Source organism: Bos taurus, chromosome 12 (assembly GCF_002263795.3).
Source record: "Bos taurus isolate L1 Dominette 01449 registration number 42190680 breed Hereford chromosome 12, ARS-UCD2.0, whole genome shotgun sequence".
In the NCBI taxonomy this organism is placed as follows: Eukaryota; Metazoa; Chordata; class Mammalia; order Artiodactyla; family Bovidae; genus Bos; species Bos taurus.
This window is the reverse complement of record NC_037339.1, coordinates 54,690,517-54,705,811: the sequence shown is the minus strand read 5'-3', so window position 1 is coordinate 54,705,811 and position 15,295 is coordinate 54,690,517. Positions and strand designations below refer to the sequence as shown.

At 39.9% G+C, this 15,295-nt stretch overlaps 1 protein-coding gene across 1 annotated transcript; it reads right to left on the bottom strand.

Moving 5' to 3' along the window:
* Positions 1–217: 217 nt before the first annotated feature.
* Positions 218–2,140, bottom strand: LOC617043 (histone H2B type 1-K). Its single transcript, XM_015473873.2, has 2 exons — positions 1,815–2,140; positions 218–230 (listed from the first exon to the last, which is right to left on the bottom strand). Exons 1-2 carry the CDS (start codon positions 2,138–2,140, stop codon positions 218–220), a joined length of 339 nt encoding a protein of 112 aa, XP_015329359.2.
* Positions 2,141–15,295: the final 13,155 nt, after the last annotated feature.

Here is a 15,295-nt window from a genome sequence, read left to right as displayed (position 1 = left end):
TGTCTGACTCTTAGCGACCCCATGGACTGCAGCCTACCAGGCTCCTCCGTCCATGGATTTTCCAGGCAGAAGTACTGGAGTGGGGTGCCATTGCCTTCTCCAAAGTAATAGTTAAGAGATGCCAATATTCACAACATATGAGAATTTTGTAACCAATTTATAAAAAACAGCATACAATGCACAAAGAGGTAAAGATTGCACTTTAAAATAGCAGATGTCAAGGACCAAATCTGAAGGTGTAGGTTAAAGGTTACCTTCAAGGATACAGCATGGTTTGACAAGGCATAGTTCCTTCTTCATAGTTGCTTATTCATGGCGCTTAGAAGAAACAACAGCCCTGCCCACCCAGGGCTAAGGAGTCAACCACTCCTTAGGTCACTGAACCTCCCTGCTGGAGAGGACATCCTGTGCCTTCCTGTCACCTAGGATCACTTTCACGGATCAAGAATAAATGGCAAAAAGGGTGTCTTTGGCAACCACCTGAATAACCATGTCATCTGCTTAGTGCAACCCTGTAGAATTTTTTTTTTTCTTTTATATAATAGTTATATTCAGGTACAATGCAATTGGGGGCTGCCCTGGCGGTTCAGCGGTTAAAAGAATCCGCCTGCCAGTGCAGACACAGGTTCGATCCCTGGGCTGGGAAGATCTCTTGGGGGAGGAAATGGCAACCCAGTCCAGTACTCTTGTCTGGGAAATCCCGTGGACAGAGGAGCCTGGTGGGCTGCAGTCCATGGGGTCGCGAAGAGTTGGACACGACTGAGAGACTAAACAACAACAATACAATTTATAGCATTAAAACCAGATTCTCTTTGGAGTTAATAAACTATGTTCTACAGTTTCTATCTTTGGTAAAATTGATTCTTGAAAGCCACAGAGTCCATAATAGAACTGTCATGAACTTTGTTGTAAATAGGAATTGTTTCATATTCAGGTTACTTTTCATTACCTTAATTATCAGGTAATTATACTTCCCTTGTTCTACCCCAAGTAGCCCTTTAGCTTCCCTGGTATTTATACATCCAAATAATTGCAGATGGTTATCAAGGCCTATCTTTGTTGTCTCTAAGCCAAGGTGAACCTATTTCATTCCCTTACCTGCCCTCCTGAGTCAGTGCCTCCAACCCCCTCAATCATTTTCCTGACTCTTTGTCTGAACATTTTCCAAGAAAACGTCTCTGTCTTTCCTGGTCTCAGGCTCCCAGAACAAATGTGGTTTTCAGTGCCATTTCAGCAGGACCGCTTCCCTACCCCCGGGGTAAATCTCTTGAATTCTTCACATCCCTTTGGTCTTTCCCCCCCCCCCCTGCCTACATCCAGCCTGGGTCCAAGGTATTTCATTGCCCAAGGCAAAATGAGGCTTCTTTTCTTTTACAGCATGTAATTGGATTCATTTCAAAAAGGCTCACACTCTCTCCTCTCCCCTTCCCACTCCCCTTTGGCTCCTGAATTATAGATACACTGCTAAATTATCTGGCTGTAAGAATACTGGAGTAGCCATTCCCTTCTCCAGGAGATCTTCTTGACCCAGGGATTAAACCCAGGTCTCCTACATTGCAAGCAGATCCTTTACCATCTGAGCCACCAGGGAAGGCCATATGGCTGCAAGTGAAAGTGAAGTCACTCAGTCGTGTCCGACTCTTAGCGACCCCATGGACTACAGCCCACCAGGCCCTCCGTCCATGGGATTTTCCAGGCAAGAGTACTGGAGTGGGGTGCCATTGCCTTCTCCGTTAACAGCGGTTTAGGCATATTATATTTACTTGGAGCTGGTATACTTGGTGACAGCCTTAGTGCCCTCGGACACAGCGTGCTTGGCCAGCTCCCCAGGAAGCAGCAAGCGCAAGGTGGTCTGGATCTCCCTGGATGTGATAGTCGAGCGTTTGTTGTAATGCGCCAGGCGTGATGCCTCGCCAGCGATGTGCTCAAAAATGGCGTTGACGAAGGAGTTCATGATTCCCATGGCCTTGGACAAGATGCCGGTGTCCGGATGGACTTGCTTCAGCACCTTGTACATGTACACGTGGTAGCTCTCCTTGCGGCTGCACTTGCGCTTCTTGCCGTCCTTCTTCTGGGCCTTGGTCACAGCTTTTTTAGAGCCCTGTTTAGGGGCAGGAGCAGACTTAGCCGGTTCAGGCATGTCTATAAGGACAACACCCAACAACACAGAAAGATAGGACTGCAAGAGATCATAAATAAGTCCAAGGTCTTGTAGGATTTGGAAAGGTCAGAGCCTTTAGGAAACTCAAGTGTGGACTTGTGGAATAATTCACTTCATTTCTAAAAGCCTCTGTGCCCACATCTTTAAAACTGAACAATGACAGAAAATAAGGAAATGTATGTAAAAATAAGGAATCGTACACAAGATTATTTGTAACAGCTAAGGAATGATATAAAGTCTTTGTTCTTTTTTTATAATAATTCAGGCTTTGTTAGAAATAATAAAGTCACACAATGACTACATGTGAAAAAAGTATTATCGGTAATTCAGACTTTATGATTTCTCTGCTAGAAGTCTTCGGAATCGTGAAGGGTCTCTCACTTAAATAAAATATTTAAGGACCATAAATATAATCCTACCTGGGAAGGGATCTTTTTTTTTTTTCAAACTTTATTTCCCAGGCAAGAATACTGGAGTGGGTTGCCATTTCCTCCTCCAGGGTGTCATCCCAACCCAGAGATTGAACTCGGAGTTTCCTGAATCTCCTGCACTGGCAGGTGGATTCTTTAGCACTGAGCCACTTGGGAAGCCCCTTTTATATTGCTGTGTGCTGTGCTTAGTGGCTCAGTCGTGTTCAACTCTTGGCAACCTCATGGACTGTAGCCCACCAGGCTCCATGTGGGTTCTCCAGGCAAGACTACTGGAGTGGGTTGCCATGCTCTCCTCCAGGAGATCTTCCCAACCCAGGGATTGAACCCAGGTGTTCCACTCAGCCATACATATACATGTATCTATTCTCCCCTCTTCTCCACCCACCCCCGCCATCCAGGCTGCCACATAACATTGAGCAGAATTACCTGTGTTCTACGGTAGGTCCATTTTAAACACAACAGTGTGTACATGTCCATCCCAAACTCTCTTGGGTGGGATTTCATATAGATGAACAGCTGACCTGCTGGCCATAAGGACCACCTCACTGGGGGAAGCACAGAAGCTGGCACAGGCAGCAGAGCAGCTGTCAGAACTCTCACCTATGGAGCTCTGGGCCTGTGTACCATGCAAGGGAAGTAGGGCTGATGCAGCATAGCAGACATCTGGATGCATGATGGGATCAATAGATACTTGGAGGAAAGACAATAAACTCCTGAGAGTGATTGTGATTGATCACCAATTAAAGTGTAATTGTGCAAGTCGGGGACCTCCTTAAGCTATATACAGACTCTCATCTTTCACAACCAGAAGGCAAGAAAAATTTAGCATCCAATCCAGAACTTAATTTAAGAGCAGCAAAGCCCCAGGAGAGGCTGTATTCTCAACATGTAGCCATTCAGTACTCCAAAGTCAGGGCTTTGATTCTGATTCTGATGGAATGGGAATGTAAGATAGGGGGTGGTGATATCTAAGTTAAAACATTAAAAATCTTAAATTCTAAGACTTTCCTGAGACATCTGGGCCTGCATAAGTGGTTCACTCCTCCCTGTTAAACGCTAGTGTCAATGCAAATAGTCACTAAACAATCTATGATAAGGAATAGAAGAAAGTTTTATTTGAGCCAAGGACTCTAGCCCAGGAGACAGAGATTCAAGAAGCACTTAAATTGTGTTCCACTGGACTACAAAATGGAGGAGACTTACACAGGCAAAAACTGCAAAATTTCATAAACTGTTTGTCAAGAGCTGGCTAGAAGTAAGGATGCTTGTTAAACAAGCACTGGTCACCCAGTAATGAGGGGAGACCTCAAGACAGACCATAAGGTTGCAGCTGGACGCAGATAATTGTTTTGAGAATGGCTGCTGGTGTCCTTGAATTTGAAACAGTTCAGAAAATTCAAGTTCTCACTGATGCAGAAACAAGTCTGAAACCATATCCATAATGGCCATATCTATCCATGGCTCTATTTTGGATGCCTGAGCCACAGTTTATCCATTTGACTTTTAAATGACTTTAAATATGTCATCAGTAGTGACAGACCTCCTTTTCTTAAAAATTATAAAGGAACTTCTGCCTTACAAGATCACAGGCGCGCGCACACACACACACACACACACACACAGCATTCTTCATCTATTCCAACCTCCTGCCCACCAGACAAGGACTAAGGACTAACTAGGACCAAGTCAAAACAAAATCCTAATGAAGTATAGGATCTTCTAACAAGCAAAGAGATAAAACCTTAATATTGCCACAAGACCCCATGATGTACCAGCAGAAACTGGAGGAGTACAGTGGAATTCTGGGTACCGCATCAGTAGGAGCAGGACATACACCTGGACTAGAAAGAGTTTCTATGATGGCAGGAGCCTTCTGTGACAGAGCACTTCACCCCTGCCAAGACCTGCTGAGATAATACTAATCCATAGCTAGGCTGGCTCTGGGAAGAAAGTGACAGCCCTCACTGAATGAACAGAAACATCACAGCTATCATGGTTAATAGTAAAGAACAGTCAAAAGACTCAGAGACATGAGCAAGCCAGAGTGGAATAAATAAATGGTAAAAGTGAATGAATAAATATCTTCCCTTTCCTTGGAAAGATATATTTACATATGGATGCCAGAATTTTCTAAAATTCAAATCCGATCACATGACTCTTCCTTCTCACATACCAAATAAAATTCAATCTCATTGTTTTAAATGTATTATTTTTCTTAATTACATGTGCCTGGCAGGTATTTGCCATATCAAAAAATATTTGTTACATAAATGAATGGACATAGTAGGCTCACAAGACTCAGTTCCTCCCACTACCCTCCCTTCTAAATACCTCTCATTTGAAAGGACAGACACAATGACTTTCTCGCCATTCCGCAAATATGACAGCCATTCACAGTCTGTACCTTTGAATAAACTGATCACTCTGCCTCAAATGCTATCTCAACCTTCTTTCATCCATTCACTCAACAAATATTTCTTGAGTGCTACACACAACACTCCCTACCAACTCCAATTCACTCTTTATGGCATCTTCTCTAAGAAGGGGTTCCAGTCTTCCCCAAGATAAGTGGGGCCCTTTGGGCATGGCACCTTGAACCTTTCCCTCTAGACACCTCCTCTTTGAACTGCTATTTGTTGGTTTACATGTCTTTCCAATTGACTGAGTACAATCAGAGCAGGAAGACCACCCTGTAGATCAGACCCCAGTAAACAGGAAGCTGTGTTGCAGATACCATTTCTTTTGTTTGCCTAGTCTCATCTTCAACATTCTTGCAGCAACACTCCTGCTTCTTCAGGGAATGACTGCACAGGCTGTGAATGGCTGTCATATTTGGGGGATGGTGAGAAAGCCATCGTGTCTGTCCTTTCAAATGAGAGGTATTTAAAAGGGAACGTAGTGGGAGGAACTGAGTCTTGTGAGCTTAATAGGTCCATTCATTTATGTAACAAATATTTTTTGATATGGCAAATACCTGCCAGGCATATATAGTAAAAAATAAATAAATAAATCTATAAAAACATAAATAAATTATCTCCCTGCTCCCCACTCTGTGTGGCTCCAGCTGCTAATCACAGTTCATTAGTCACATATATCACATACACCTTTAGTCACAGAAGTGGGCATGTAACCCAGCTCTGGCCAGCAATGAGTCTCCTTGGACATCATGCTTTGTCCAAGAATGGACATGTGACTCAACCCAGGCCAATAAGAGTTCTTCTCTGGGATACTGTATATGGCTGCTGGCATAGGGAGGTGCTCCCTCTCCCCATGGGGGTTGCTAACCTAAGACAGCCTGTGGCCATGACCTCCTGCTTTCACCAAACAAAGGATGCACATCTGTAAGAGGGAAAATGTGGCCAATGAACAGAGACGAGCAGAGCGACAAGAGCAGACCCAACATTATTTTAGTCTCTGAAGTCCTTGGGGCCAGACACATCCCTAGTCATTCAGGTTGTTTGTTGTTCAGTCATTAAGGTTATTCATCCCCCCAAAACTGTTGAATGAACACAAATGGAATTTTAAAAACTTTCAAAACAGTATTCATTGTCAAAACTCCATTCAAACATATTAAGTCATTCCATAAATTATTATTCAGCCTCTCCTATGGGCTGGACATTCTTTTAGATGTTAGGTTGTCACAGCAAACACCTTGAAAGTGAAAGTTGCTCTGTCATGTCCGACTCTTTTCCATGGAATTTTCCACGCCAGAGTACTGGAGTGGGTAGCCTTTTTCCCTTCTCCAGGGGCTCTTCCCAACCCAGGGATTGAACCCAGGTCTTCTGCATTGCAGGTGGATTCTTTACCAGCTGAGCCACCATTATACTGCTATTTGAAATTAGTGCTTATCTCAAAAAAATAAATAAATAAACAAGCCCTTAGAATTTTATTAAATGTTTGTATTTTAGAGTGATAAGCCCAACCTTCTTTTATTGTATTTATCATCATGGTTATTGGGATAATTTATACTCTAATGTGAAAACAGATAATATCCCTTCAAAATGGTATAGATAATGGATCAGTCATGCAAAAGTCAGCTAAAGATAATATATCAAATGAGGTCAGTAATAAAAATGTATACTATATATGTGCACTCAGTTGTGTCTGACTCTTTGCAATCCCATGGACTGTAGCCCACCAGGCTCATCTGTTCAGGAGATTCTCCAGACAAGTATACTGGGGTGGGTAGCCATTCCCTCCTCCAGGGCATCTTAGCAACCCACGGACTGAATCCGAGTCTCCTGCATTTCCTGAATTGCAAGGCAGGTTCTTTACTACTGAGCCATGCTCCCCACATTGGCAGGCAGACTCTTAACCACTGAACAATCAGGGAAGTGCCAGAACCATAGCTTTTTAAAACTACAGCTCTCTGGGTACTTACCTACCTGTCAGATTCTGAATCAACGGATCTAAGATAAAGTTTGAGACTCAGTATCTTTTTATTCTCAGTTCCCTAGATCAAAGCCATGCAAAGCCAGATTTGAGATCTAGAAAACAATCCAGCACTCCTATCTGAATCAATCTTTTTCTCTACCAGTCATCACACACACTCAACGTTTGTTATGTTTATTGGATGAAATATAAAATTTCAGCTAATATTGATGTGATGGTATCATAAAGCTACACTTAGGAAACATGATGTATTTCCATATTCAAGAACTGGGGAATTCATGAAGATCTCAGAACACCCTCCTGGGGACATGTGTATACCTGTGACTGATTCATGTTGATATACAGCAGAAACCAGCACACCTATTGTAAAGCAATTATCCTCCAATTAAAAATATAAGAAAGTCTACTGCAACACTGGTTCACTTGTTGTACAGCAAAACCTAACACACCATTGTAAAGCAATTATACACCAAAATTTTTAAAAGAGCACCATATCTTACAAATTTTAAGATTGCAATGGGAGCCACATTATATTTAAAATCTTGAAGTTTAGAACTCACATGGACTTGGGAATGGATTCAGTTTAACTCCTTCACTTTGTAGAAGAGAAATCAGAGCTAATGATTTCATTCAGATGGCAAATGAACTCTGAAATGTAATGTTTTAGTGTAAAATTTTCAAATCCTGCTTTGGCCAGCACAAACAGCAATCTCCCAAATCACAAAAGCTCTTCCAAAATACTGAAACCAATCCCTGAAGTTCATTGTATCCTTGGGTCAGTAAACTGGGGGAGCTGATTCCATCGTAAAAGCCTCTCAGTTGGCAACTGTGACTTCCTTCCACCTGTTAAAATTGTCAGTTGACCTGATCATTCATAAAGTCCTTAATTTGAAAAACAAGGAAGATTCCAGAGCTCAAACTGAAAAAAATTGTTGACAGATTATGGTGCTGTGTTCTAAGATGGAGCATATTCTAAAAGAGGATGGATCATAACATAGGTTTGTGGTTCAGATTTACTTTCAGGAAATACTCAAGGTTTCTTGAGTGTGTTTAGTACATCTAAGCAGAACATGTAACTTTCTAATTGTTACATTCAAACATAACATTCAAAAAGAATACTACTTGCTGGTTTTCAAGAGAATTCTACCTCAAGTGAAACTGCTATAACATTCTTTGTAGACATACACAAATTGGTTCATGTTCATACACAGTGCCAATTTTTATAACATTGAGAATAAATACACTGCAAAGTTCTTAAAAGTTATCCTTAAATGTTTAATGCCTAACTGAAGACACTTGTGGCTTTGGGTGACTTACAGTATGTCTCCATTTTACATAGTAACATTCTAAAGAGATCTGTTCAGACTAAATTTGTACAAGGCAAGACTCAGTATAAAACCTATCTCAGATCACTTCAGACATTTTTAGCATACATATGAAGCTGATGAGAGACAGAATGCCCACACCAGATCTACCACAAGTCTATAGGGTTGTAGTTTGATTATAAAACCTGAAAGTCACATTCAGGTAGCTTAAGTCGTCGGTCAACTATGCTTCAGACTATAAGGGAAATATTCCTGAGAATATTATAATCAGGTGAAATTATAATTTGTAATGAACAAAAATGTAAGACCACGTCTGGAGACTTCCCTAGAAGTCCAGTGATTGAGGCTCCCTGCTTCCATTGCAGGAGGCATGGGTCCAATCCCTGGTCATGGAAATAAGAGCCTACATACCACACAGCACAGCCAAAAAAAAAAAAAAGATGATATCTACATTTTTTTAAAAAGAAGAACCAGGCCTGAAAGTGTCAGAGTTTTTAAGATTTTAAGATTATTTCTTTTGCTCATTAATTCCTTTAGGCAATAATCCCCAATTAAGCACATTCATTACAAATATAAACTAGCAACTTAAATCTGGAGTTTTCCATCAATAAATTAATTGGTTATATAGTATAACCTTGTCTTTTTGAGATTTACTGAACTGGAGAAAGAAAATTTACTAACTCAGTCTGAAAGCTTGGAGAAAGAAAAAAATATATTCTCAGCTAGTTATTCATACTGTATAAATTATTCAAACTATTATTTAGAAATTATAGCAAGACTGTGCCCTTAGAGTTTCTAAATAAGGAAAATAAGTTCTCACTTGAGTTTAAAACCAGTTAAGTTTAAGTGCAAAGTCAACAAGTAAGGTCATCCCATCTATGAAGATGTCTTTAAATGTGACATAATACAATGTGCATACCTCCTAGTACTTATTTAGTAATTTCATCTTAACACATCTGAAATTGTAAGAAATAGTAATATTTTCCTAAGCCATCAAGTTTACTGGTTATTAATTCATGAATAATATGAGAGGTAATAAATACTACATTTAGGAAAAACAATCACATGCTATACCCAGGAGTTGTTAAAAGAAAAGAATGGTTTGGATAAAATAGAATTCAATGTTACGTTATAGAAATTTTTATTCTAAATATATTAGAGGAAATATTTGGAGCAAATGTGCTAATTTCTAGTTCAGAACTTCCTATCAACTCTTTTTACTCAGTTAACAAGTTTCTCATACCTCAAACCCCTCTAATCTCTCCAAGGCTGTATAATTTTTCTAAAAGCACTCAGTTATCAAAATGCCCTAGTTGAGAAAAAAGGGCCAGAGGCAAAGCAAAATTAATCTTTATTTGAATTTCTCTTTTTTCCTATCTAATAATGAGAAATATTTCAAAGTAAAAGGTTAGTGATATGTAGAAAAATCTGTGTGCCACATTGCATAATATGGAAAATACTTAGGACATTTGCAATACCATATTGTGTTACCTTAAAATGTTTTAAAGTCCTTCATCTCTCTCAAAATTTAAAAAAAAAAAGCTTGAAAGAACAACAGAAAAAGACATCTTCACAATGATTAAGAAATGAAATTATGAAATAAAAACTAATTATTGAGGAAGATGCAAATATTCCAAAAATATAACTGAGAGTGAAATTCATCTGTGAGCACCCTGAGAGGGAGGGCTAAAACAGGAAACACAATCATCTACGTCAATCCTTTGAATGTAGAAGTGGGAGCACATCAGTGGCTTGACTAAACTAATAAACAATAATAATATCACCTAGTATTGTTATATACATATTTGTATATAAAGCTCTTGACAACAGTTTTTCAACAAATACAGAAGTCCTCTTTAATGACTCTTGCTTATATCATCTTTGCTTCCAGAGAACACATCCTGCAGATAAAAATAGGATCATGAGAATTCTCCAGTTCTATGTCACTTGAGAAAATGTAACCCATTTTATTTTTTTATTTTGGGGGGCTGAGCTTAGTCTTCATTGCAGCTCATGGGTTTCTCTAAAGTTACGAAGCACAGACTTAGTTGATTCCTGGCACATGGAAACTTAGTTCCCCCAATCAGGGTTTGATTTTGTGTCCCCTGAACTGAAAGGTGGATTCTTAACCACTGGACCACCAGGGAAGTCTCAGTGCAACCTATTTTAAATTCCTCAGCAAAAGAAAAGTCCCCAAGAGTGGCTACAATTTGGCATCCACCATTTTCTTTCTCTCCTGTTCTGTGGTGACAGCTCCTGTCACTGCTGAGGCCAAAATGGCAGCTCCACACCCTGAGCTCACAGACGTGGCCAGCAGCAGTGGGTCAGTAGGGACACTGATGCTGCTGCTGAGCGCCGATGTCTGTCCTGAGACCGCCATCTTCCACTGAATGCACCAAACTCACCTTTCCCTTAGCACCTGGCCTGAGCTATTCCTCTGCCTAGGAAGGCGTTTCCTCGAGTCTTTACATGGCCAGCTCCCTCAGAAATCCAAGTCTCTCCTCAGATAGCCTACATTTCCCTGAACACACCAGCTATCCTCATCTTCTAGTCTCTCTCCATCCCATAAACCTGCTTTATTTTGGACTTGGATCAAGTCGCCAAAACCACCAGTCACTCCTTTCTGATTCTTCCTAAAAGGACCAAAACATAAAACCAATCAAGTCAAAATAAACAAACAACAAAAACACTTAGGCGGGTTAATGGGCAGATAGCAGAATGAGCTCCTCAAAGCTCTACAAAGCCATCAAATAAATGAAGAGCAGACGGTGCTTTCCTCCTATCTGGTCATGGAATTCGGGTTTACTTCTGGTAGATTCTGACTGGACCTGTTGCAGCAATAAAGCAAAATATTAAAATGTGGCAAATACATTTCAGGATATTTTCCCCAAATTAAATATCTGCACAAATTAATGAGGTTAAGTTACTACTAACCTCAAACTTTCCATTTGTCCCCAAAGTACAATCAATTAAACATATTTTTTAAAAAAGAGAAAAAATGCTGATCCCTAAAATAGAGATGTTGGCATATATGATGCAAAAAGGAATAATTTCAACTGAAACAAGTACATCTCTAAGAAACAGCACTCTAAAGCTTACTGCAGTCAGAAATCAAGAAAATTTGGTTAGCTATGGAGGGAAGCTCTTTACTTCATGGCAAGTCAGAGCATGCAAAGATGGCAGAACTCTTTCACAAGATTGCACAGTGGCTCCTTACAAACTGAAAAGACTATTTAGCTATAATCTAAGTACTTTCCAAAACAATGACACTGTGATTACAGCATATGCTCCACGTTGATAAGAATATTTTTATTACTCACCAAGTTGACTTTGAAAACATTCAGGCTTCATTTGCAGAATTTAACACAGGATTTATACAAGCAAATAAGTATTTATTTAGGTTGTCCTTTTGGCATGTTGGCACGGAGTGAGGTTGGTTACAAAATGTTAATATGCCAACTGCAATGGCGTTCCCAGGTGGCACGAGTGGTAAAGAACCCACCTGCCCGTGCAAGAGACCTAAGAGACACAGGTTCAATTCCTGGGTCAGGAAGATCCCCCGGAGAAGGGAATGGCAACCCACTCCAATATTCTTGCCTGGAGAATCCCATAGACAATAAACCTGGCAGGCTACAGTCGATAGGGTTGCAAAGAGCGGAACACGACTGAAGTGACTTAGCACAGCACAGCACAATGGTGTTAGCTGAACTGGATGACCTGGCCTTGCTATTGAAATCTCAAGGCAGAAATAAGATATATTAAACTTTGGGAATTACAGCCACAGGACTCACTAGCAGAACTTGCAAAATACCACTGTGAGATCGCAAGAACTGTTTAGTTAGAATTCAGAGTTTATGTTTCCCAGCCAAGTGTCTTAAGACGAAAAACAAACTTGGCATTGCTAAAACTCTTCTACCAGTTCAGACTTTCAGGACCAAGTATTCACAAGACTTTATGAGAGTAAATTTATTTTTTTCACTTCATGCCTATTAGAATGGATATTATCAAAAAAGACAATAAATAAGGTGTTGGTGAAGATGTGGAGAAAAAGGAACACTTTTACGCTGTCGATTCGAAAGTAAGTTGATGCAATCACTATGCAAAAGAGTATAGAGTTTCCTTAAAAAATTAAAAATAGATCTACTGTATGATTCAGCAATTCTACTTCTGGGTATTTATCTGAAGAAAGTGAAAACACTAAAACATATTAAAAAGATATATGCATCCTTATGTTTATTGCAGCATTATTTACAATAGCCAAGATAAAGAGCCTGAGTGTCCATCCATGCTGCTGCTGCTGCTGCTAAGTCACTTCAGTCGTGTCTGACTCTGAGCGACCCCATAGACCGCAGCCCACCAGGCTCCCCCGTCCCTGGGATTCTCAACCCACTCAAGTGGGTTGCCATTTCCTTCTCCAATGCATGAAAGTGAAAAGTGAAAGGAAGTCGCTCAGTCACGTCCAACTCTTCGCAACCCCATGGACTGCAGCCTACCAGGCTCCTCCGTCCATGGAATTTTCCAGGCAAGAGTACTGGAGTAGGGTGCCATCACCTTCTCCAGTCTATCCATGGATAACTGTATAAATAAAATCTGAGATATAGATATACATCACACACACACACAGTAGAATATTATTCAGTCAAAAAAATTGAGGAAATCTTGCCATTCACAACAACATAGATAAACCTGAAGGGCATTATAGTAAGTGAAATAAGTCCATCAGAAAATAGAAATACCAGATTTCTTATCTGTATAATCTAAAAAACAAAACAAATAAAAAATACAGAAAAAAACCAAACACATAGATGCGAAGAATAGATTGATGGTGGCCAGAGCAGAAACAGGGGATGGGGAATGGGAGAAATGAGTGAAGGAAGGAGTCATTAAGTAAAAGAAAAAAAAAAAAACAAAAACGTAGCACTCTTGGAATAAGCTGCATACTCACAAGAAGTAGAGAGATAAAAACATTAGGTAAACTTATTTATTATGTGATGTGATGTAAAATGGTTTGTGGAAAATGTTTTTGAGACATCATACCTATGGTAGTAAGGAACTAATTTTGGATCTGGGCTTGTGCTGTGTGCTTAGTCGCTCAGTCACGTCTGACTCTTTGTGATCCCGTGGACTGTATAGCTCACCAGGCTCCTCTGTCTATGGGGATCTTCAGGCAAGAATACTGGAATGAGTTGCTATGCCCTCCTCCAGGGGATGTTCCCTATCCAGGGACTGAACCCAGGTCTCCCACATTGCTGGTGGACTCTTTACTATCTGAGCAACCAGGGAATAGTGACTATAGTGAAGTCGCTCAGTCGTGTCCGACTCTTTTCGACCCCATGGACTGTAGCCTACCAGGCTCCTCTGTCCATGGGATTATCCAGACAATAGTCCTGGAGTGGATTGCAACTTTCCTTCTGCAGGGGATCTTCCCAACCCAGGGATCGAATCCAGGTCTCCCGCATTGTAGACAGCCGCTTTACCATCTGAGCCACCAAGGAAATCCAAGTTAGAGTTATAATAAATAACTTTAAATCAAAAAAATTTTAAACTGAGTATGAAACTTCATCTTACAGAAAGATAACTACAGATTTTATGGATGTGGATGATTAAACATATATTTGGGCCACTGAATATTTAGTTGATATAAAAAAACTTGCAGAAAGTATTTCCTTATATGTATTTGTCCATAGTAGAGTTAAAGCTTTTAACCTGCAATCTGTCTAGTAATCAGAGAGATAATATTTAAGGAGAAAAATAAGAAAATAAGTAAGATGCCCAAACAAACTTAGAATAAAATTTGCAATTCATGTGAAAAAAAGTATAATTTCTCTAATACCAGGAGCTTCTAAATATCAGTAAGTAAAGATCAACAAAATGTAAGCAAAGTTTAGAAACAGTAAGTCACTGAAGAGTAAATACAAATATCTCCTAAAAATATGAAAAAATCTTCAATAAAGAATAATTTTAAAATGCTAGTTAAGCTATACTGAAATTCCATTTTTCACCTACCAGATTAGCAAAGTTTAAAAAGTTTTATGATGAATAGTGATTCAAGTGTACAGTGAATCAAGAATTAAGTTGTTCCTGGTAGAGTGAAAATGAATCCAAATTTCATGGAAAGCAATGGCAATATCTATCAAAATGTACATGTGCATACTTATGGAAACTCCACCTCCAGGAATTCATCCAATGGAAAGAACTATGTGTGTGCAAAAAGATACCTACATAAAGATTATCAGGGCAACAACAAATTAGCCAAAGTTTTGAAACTGCAACCAGTTAAGACATCGCTTAAATAAGTGACAAGTCATCTCAAACATGGCAGCATTCTTGTTTATCTATCCAGTGATTATTGCCCAACATCTTTTCTGGTATGTGTGTGTGCACGTGCTCAGCTGTGTCTGACTCTTTCATGACCTCATGTACTGTAACCCACCAGGCTCCTCTGTCCATGGGATTTTCCAGGCAAGAATACTGGAGTGGGTTGCCATTTCCTACTCCAGGAGATCATCCCAACACAGGGGTGGAACCCATGTCTCTTGCATCTCCTGCATTGGCAGGTAGATTCTTTATCACTGACACCACTTACTGTGCTAACAGTCCATATTTCGCTAATTCTCTTCCCAGCACTAGGATATATTAGTCTTGAAGAGTGTAACTCAATCATGGTTATTCCATTCTCCCTGTTGGAATATAATAACATCTCCAGACCACTATTTCTGGAGGAAACCAGTGGCTGGGGGATGGGGACTGAAAAGAGATTTACTTTTCTCTAAAAGCATCTTTGAACTCTAAATTTTTCAGTAAGAACAAGTATGTATAGAAAAAACTACATAATATTTGTAAATAACATCATCCTCCGTTTTTTATTAAGAAACTGAAACCTAAAAATTAAAATTTTAAAGGTTTTGAAAGCAGTAGCAGAAATGAAACTTCAATCTATGTTCTCTAGCTGTAACGTGAGTCCCAGCAAGGCCCAGCCTACCTGG

What these genes read in the sequence shown, in the direction of transcription:
- LOC617043 (XM_015473873.2), bottom strand. Translation starts at nt 2,140, where the DNA reads ATGCCTGAACCGGCTAAGTCTGCTCCTGCCCCTAAACAGGGCTCTAAA.